At 38.0% G+C, this 7500-nt stretch overlaps 1 protein-coding gene across 1 annotated transcript in view; it reads right to left on the bottom strand.

Annotated features, from left to right (window-relative positions):
* LOC137992942 (E3 ubiquitin-protein ligase rnf213-alpha-like) overlaps positions 1–7500 on the bottom strand; it is a 130874-nt gene that overhangs the window by 70499 nt on the left and 52875 nt on the right. Inside the window, exons 12-19 of the mRNA XM_068838537.1 lie at positions 5194–5783; positions 4727–4886; positions 3712–3929; positions 2798–3112; positions 1923–2656; positions 1244–1386; positions 705–779; positions 236–342 (exon numbers count right to left, since the gene is read on the bottom strand). Of these exons, the coding sequence (XP_068694638.1) occupies positions 236–342; positions 705–779; positions 1244–1386; positions 1923–2656; positions 2798–3112; positions 3712–3929; positions 4727–4886; positions 5194–5783 (2342 nt within the window). The remainder of the gene's footprint in view (positions 1–235; positions 343–704; positions 780–1243; positions 1387–1922; positions 2657–2797; positions 3113–3711; positions 3930–4726; positions 4887–5193; positions 5784–7500) is intronic.

Below are 7500 nucleotides of genomic sequence, written 5' to 3'. Positions count from 1 at the left end.
CTGTGAACTTGTCAAAACAAGGTTACTAAAGTTACACCCAGGCAATTGGATGAGGGTTGATCCCTTGAGAATTACCAGAAAAGTACCTCTTTGACCGATGACAACTTGTGATTTAAGAACAAAAGATACCAATAATTTTAAGCTCACCTAAGATAAGAGGGTAACAAATGTCACACATGCAAGCAACGATAAACATTTTTAGCATACAAGTGAAGGAAGGGTTTACAATACCCACCTCTTCTGGGGTAGTATCAGAAGAACAAATCAGGACTTCGTCCGAGGAAGGCAGAGATTGTGTTGTGTCATGCATGTACAAAGATAGCACAGTTCCAAGAATGTCATCTGACAAGAAACAAGTGGTAAAAATTGAAAAAGAAGTTGCATGATAAGTTGGTATAAATCGAACATACTAGTTCTGTTTAAAACGAACGATTCTAAAATTGTTTCTATCAAAGGTGAAAGGTTTAAAACTTAAGAACTAACTTAACGATGCAAGAAAATAAAGTGAAGCTATGATCCTCACTGTTATGGACGCTTGTCTACGCAATTGCTAAAATTGCGTCCCAAACTGCGAGGATCATAGCTTCACTTGATTTCATATCTGCAGTTCAATATGATTCATTTCATATATATCATTTCGTGCAAGAAAATAAATAGGGCAAAAACTGAAAACTATAAAAAAGACAAGGATCAGTGTCGTGTACCTTTCGGAACTACGACAAAATTTGGCTTTCCTCTTTTCAGGTATCTTGGGCTGCGTCTTTTCCGCTTCTTGGATCCTGCAACACACAAGTAACAATTCCATCTTTGAGGCATTTATAATCCCAAATTTTCACTCCACAACTCCCTCTATGAGGAGAATCCTATCTCAATGTAGTTGGGGCCTGCCAATGTCGTATGTGTTTACATAAAATTAATGACTGCTGACACTGATGGCGCCCTAGCTTTGATGTGCCTGCAAATGCTTCGTTTATGTTCTCTAATAATTATTATCAGCAAGGCTCAAGGCCGACATTACAACTAAAGGTCGAAAGGAAACCCCTGGAGATCACAAACGTTATCAATTTCAGACATCTTAACTACAGATATAAATCAAACTTTATAACTTAAATAACCAAACGTATCGACATAAATCAATAGACGTCGACGTCTGTTCTAAACAACACCTACATTGGCAAGTCACAACAATTATGTTCAAATTATGTAAAGGGTCTTTTCATTTGTTAATTCATAAAAGCCATACCGAGAGATGCGAGGTGAGTCAAAACCTTTCCCAGGTCATCAAGGCTCAAGAATTTCCCTTCAGCTGTCTGGTCAAGAGTGAAAGGAGTTTCCATGCTCTCAAGTACATTTTCTGATTCCATGGCCGTCTCCTCTTCAAAAGGGCTTAAAACACAATCAAAATCAAAATCCCACAGGCGCCAACACACACACACACACACACACACACACACACACACAAAAAAAAAACAAGCAACTAAGTGGGTTAGGCGTGTGTTTTACACAAAATGGCCATTTGAAATTGGGAGCAAATTTCTAATGCAATTCCTAGGTAGTCTTTTCCTAACTTGCGCATAAGGAAACAATTCAGTGTTGAGTAAAGCGTCTCACGTTCACAAGTGGGTTGTATTCCACGAAGATTATCTAGGTACTGCGGTTTACCCCTTTTATTGAAAACCAACACCTTAATTGATCAAGGATAATTTGATTTGATTTGCAGACTCCCCAAAAAGTGGAGCTCAGCAATGTAAAGTTAGATTTAATAAAGCGAATAGAATTCTGTATCTTTTAGTTTAAATACAACAGACCACAAGAAGCTCTGCAAACGTTTACAAAAGATACCTCAAGCAAACATTAAGGGGCTACTCCAAGCGACTGGACAAGGAGACTCAAAAGTGTTTAAGTTAAAAGGGTTCATTCACCTTTCATTTCCCATTGATGCAGTTGCGTCCTTGTCGATCAGTGCTGAATATCTTGGATCGTTTAGTGCTTCTGAGTATTTGTTGTGTATCACCTCTTCCTTATTGCCATTTTTCACACACCATACAACAAGATCAGTCTCGCTGGCGTCTTTGCATGAGATCAAAGCTGCAATGGCTATCTCCTCCGGATCAGAGTAACCAATCGATTCCAGACGTGCAACAAGTGACTGAAACATCTCTTCTAGTGAGGACTGTGGCTTTTCCACCGAAAAAGGCTGTTTTACAAAAACGGTTTGCTGAAACGACCTTAATATACTTTTACCTGTCTCTTGACTACAAATACCACACGACAAAAGAACAGCCTTTAAAATGCCAGGTTCAACATCAGGGAGCACACTTTCTAACAGACTGTAAACTTCAAGTGGAATACTATCCACTGCTTTGGTGCCTCTCCCTCGAACATTGGCTAATTTACTTCGAAGGAACAGCAACTGCATCGTGGTATAGTGATTCAGTTCTTTGTATTGTAGCCGCTTGGAGTGCAATTCTTCTCTCCACTGGTGGAGACACTGCTCCATTCTGTTACTTTGAGCTGTAAGATGATCGGTTAGTGAGCAAATTCCTGCAAGTCGTGGTGTGCATTGGAATTCATGTTTCCATTTTAAATGGCTCACTTCTCCAGCTTTGCAAAGGGAAATGTATGCTTCCCCAAGGCGTAGGACACACTGTAAAACCTGCACAGAGGAGAGAAAAAAAGTAATTTAATGACATAACCTAGCTTTGCTTTGTCTCGACCGGCACAATTAATTAACAAATGATGGAATCCACATTTAAGAAAAAAGAAAAAAAATCTTTGAAAAATCACACGAGCTTACATCAACAAACCGGTCCACTTCATCTTTGCCATGGGATGCTTTGGCAGCAATTAGCATCAGCTTACTTTGCAAGTCCATCAGGTCATCCAGGGAGTAATATTTTTGTTCCCCACTTTCACCCTGCGGTACACCGAGTTGAATTACTTTGTCAAGTGTAAGCTTCTTTGTTGCAGCGTTTTCGTCGTCCATAAGGTACCCAACGCGATACATACCTTTTTGGTTGATCGCCTGGGTGTCTAGAAGGGAGGACTTAGCCACAGAGCCATGGGATGTTTCGACTCCCTTCAGCCACTCCAACTGACGACTGGTGTCGACCTGGACATGACAATTAAGGTAGAATGTAATTGCACGTGGCTTTACTTTCCAAGACCTAACATGGCTGAGATCTTAAGTTTTCTGAATCCGGTTATTCTTAGTTCAATTTCTTGGCTGCCTTTGTAAATAGCCAACCGATCTCCCCCGCCCATCGGTTTGACTTTTGAAATTTGGTCTTTTCATTTCTATCATTTTTTTCCATTGCCCCTTAGCACCAAAGCTGAGTGGTCAATTAGGCATATTACTATTTTAATTAAGACAGCATTTATATACGTCAGCAGACTTTAATTTTTTTGACTAGCTATGATTTTGCTAACCATTCTCCATCCAAGAAATCTCTCTAAAAAGCCATTGAAAAAGTGTTTGAGACAGTGAAGAATTATTCGATATCACATGCAACAATATGTCTCACAATGTAATGAAACAGTAATGGTCTAATATCAACATAACGACCACAATTGTAAAAACATTGTAAAGACATTGACCTGTTACTGTTTGGAAGAAAAGCTTCTGAATGGGAAACTTATTTAATTTTACAATTGTGTTTAACCTGTCTTCCAGTCAGCTTCAACTAAAGAACCTAAAATAATTGGAGTTACCAATTTCTGGGGAAGTGTGGGGTCCGTGTCCACTGCATTCCAAACAGGATCACAGGTCCTCATCAATTCATCAAAACCAAAAGAGGGTTCCACGTCAAAAATAAGAGGAGCAAATCCAAGGCAGCTGGTGTGTAAGCAAGTTATTCTTGCTGTTTCCATGTCCGTCTCTCCAGCTGAGATTATTGCCAAATCCACGAGAACTTTAAGTTCTTGGGGGCCTAAGAAAATAAAGAGCACTTCTTCTTACACCTAAAATGGTTTACAAACCAGATTAGAATTCACTGATGTTTGCCGCAAACAAATTAAGAATTGTTGCTAGACCCTCTATATAATACAAACAAATGTGAAAATCAGAATGGGAGATGAGGAGGCCGAAGACAACTTCCACGATTTGTATAGGAAAGCCAATTTATCCACTGGAAATATTGTTAGAACCCTACAAATTGAGTTATTGTTAAGCGTACTTAATTCAGTTGTCACGAGCTTCAAACTGAAAAATCACAGCCACAACTGTGCTGAAATCTTTCCTTTTATTAAGCAATTGATGTCAGTGCTCCACTAATAGGAAACTTGGACATTGAATGAATAACGATAACTGCTATTTCTTTTTTTGACCATACAGAGGCCTCTACTCACTATTTTTGTAAATTAGTGATGACCGAGGTTCAAGCGGGAAACCAATCAAAATCATCCTTGGGACGAAATATCATATGGTGGCGATCTACACCAAAACCCCTTCAGGGGTCAGCAGTCTTGACTCGCATAAAAAATACCGTAGAGACCAAAATGAAGTTACGCAAATCAAGCCACGTTTGTTCCACAAGATACCAAGTGGCACAAACTACTTAACTGACAATGGAGACTAATGACCCCTTCACAAGAAATTATAGTGTCCATAAATGCTTTTATACCGCAAATTACATATACTGCTGCCTGCTTTTTTTATTGCACCCGTCATAAAAAATAAGCAAATATCATGTGTTTAACACTAATATCTTATTCATTTCCTAATTACCCGAGATAGTGGCCTTTAACCAGGTTATGAAAGGTTGGCATCCGGCAACAGCATCAAGGCAGAGCTTTCGCTCTGGGGTTATTCCAGATAATAATCGACTGGCTCTGTGCATAGCTGCATTCATGCTTCCCAATGGTCGCTGTTTGAATTCTTTGCCCATCTGTATTAAAAAGCAAAATAGGCAAGGAATAATTTTAAAAGCTTTCAACGAGAGCATGAATTTCCAAGATGACATAATAGTTCATGCTTGTCAAAGATAGATTTGATATACCCCAAATCTACCCCAACTATTTTAAGAAATTGTATTGCCAGTTTGTTGTGACTTTTTGCAAAGGTTACGCCCATTCCCAGTAAGTCCCATTTGAAGTGTATAATAGCTCTCCAATAATACAAAAACATGAATCACTTTTCAACCATTTACTTTGAAAAGTTGAAAACAAAATGAAAAACTAGAGACATCAGCAGACCTGATTTTTTAGATCCTCCACCAACTGAAAATTTCCTTCAAGACCAACTTTAGTTTTAAACTCCAGGATACTCTCCGCTGCATCAATACAGTTTTGCAACTCGTAGTATTGATATATCTCCTCAATGCGCTGGTTGATCAGTACTTGAGAGACTTCATCATTTTGTGAGGTGATGAGCTTTATTTCTTTGACAAGGCCTTGTTTTTCAGAAAACAGGTTGAAGTACTTGTCGACCTCTTCAAAGGAAATACTGCCTCTTAAAAAACGCTCAACCAAAAACTGAAGTTTTTCTTTTGATGGCGTCCAGATTAGTTCTTCAATGTCATTCACGCCAAGCAATTCGTTACATTCGCTTCCTTGTTTAGCATGTTCCAATGCCCTGTTTCCATTCTCTCTCCAAAATCTTCGTAGCAATACACTGTCGCTTAGCTTGCTGAGAGATGACATCATTACTTTGGTATTCGATGAAAGTTCAAAGAACTTGACCACAGGGTACACCTTTCCTTGAACAAACCTTGAATGTGCAAGCTCTTCAATCGATAGGCGAGAAACATCTATCTCTGCTTTCTTAGACAAGACACCTAAATCCACTGAAATAAAAAGGAAAAAAAGACAACTGAGGAAAAGGAATAACCACATTAAGCGGGTCATACCTAGACAAAAAATGAGTAGTATTGACTACTGTTGAAAGAACAAAAAAATATCAAAGCACTGAAAAGAGGTTACATGAATTCTGTGTATAAATTATACCACAACTCAGTTTTGCGAGATATGTCCAGGTTTGACCCTAATTAGATGCACAAGGATTTCAATAAGCATCACGAAGTGTCTCCTTGTTCTTCTCGCCAACTTCAACATCACTCGTGTCGCAGAATACAGACAATTGACGTCACAAGGTGTCCCCCAAATGCTGCTCCTTAAGGAAAGATTAACTGCTGCATTTACCCACATCTAAAAATAACACTAACCTGTACCCTTCCGTTTTTTTTTTTTGAAAATAGGTAGCAAATGATTAGACTTAAATGGACACTTCGTGTTGGATGTCAAAATTGGGCGTGCGTCTAATTAGGGTCAAACCTGGACATAAGTGGTTTTGCGAGGTGAAGTTGATTGAATCCGAAACCGTTAAGTTATAGGTAGTCACCAATACCTTTAAAGGAAAAACGACCATTCTTGGAAAAGTGCCCAGATAACTTGTAGTTTGAGCACATTAAATGTTGGACGTCGATGTGTGTGTGTCGATGTATTTAGTTTTACAACTAATTGGGGACACAACAGAATAAGAAAAATATACAAATAAAAGATTAAATAACATATACATTTGTGTAATGTATATCAAATAGTGTACAAAGTAAGGCAGTAGATGTATAAAATTGCAAAGGTTACGGCAATTATTGTTGTTTTGAAATGACGTTAGGTCTCTTTCCTAATGTTCTTTTAAAAGATTCAATGTTCAAGGAGTCCTTCAATTTATTACCAAGTTTTGACCATATGTGTGGTCCTTGGTATCTTAGAAAATGCTTTCCATAGTTAATAGTGTCAAAAATAGGAATGCCGAAGTCACTGTTTCTTAGTGAATAACTAGAGTTTTTCTGCTTAAATAGTTCATTAATAATAGTCTAGTCAGAGTATTATTCTTTTTTACCAGTGCCGATAAATCTCACTCATGATTCTTCTTTGTTATGCAGTTGTCAAACGAGAAAAAAGGAACCTTTATTTATACACAGTGATATTCAAAGCTTGAAGCTTATGGGGCAGTGTATGGAAAGTAGAAAATTCCATTAAACATAAGTCAAAAAGTACCCAACCTGATTTGCCAAATTCATTCTAGTCAAAACCATTCTAAAATAGCTATCATACATGCGAATTTGGGGACCATAGCAGTTAGACAGCAACTTAAACCGTTGCAAACAAAGCTTGGGGAAAAATTCCATTTCTTCGCACTGCTTCACTGCCAAGGCTCTGCAATTAATCTCATGTATTTAAATTTTCATAGTTCGAACATACAAAAAAAATAATATATTCTGTATCATTCAAATACTTAACAATTATTTAATGTAGAAGAGATAAAAATCTACCACTATTTATATCACATTAGCTCAATAAACAACATAACAAAAAATTACCTTCAGGAACGACTTCACCTCGGCGGCTGAGTGGTGAAGAGGACTTTGTTTCTCACCTCCAAGTAAGCCAATTAGAAATGCACAAAAACCATCATTCAATAGGCCACTTTCGATATCTTGAAATTCAGCTTGAAAGAGACGTTTAGCGGACGAAGACAAAGGAAAGTGGATGATACGCTAA

The sequence above is a fragment of the Montipora foliosa genome, chromosome 2 (genome assembly GCF_036669935.1).
Source record: "Montipora foliosa isolate CH-2021 chromosome 2, ASM3666993v2, whole genome shotgun sequence".
Classification (NCBI taxonomy): domain Eukaryota; kingdom Metazoa; phylum Cnidaria; class Anthozoa; order Scleractinia; family Acroporidae; genus Montipora; species Montipora foliosa.
Note: the sequence above shows the minus strand (reverse complement) of the source record. Positions and strands in the feature narration are given on the sequence as shown.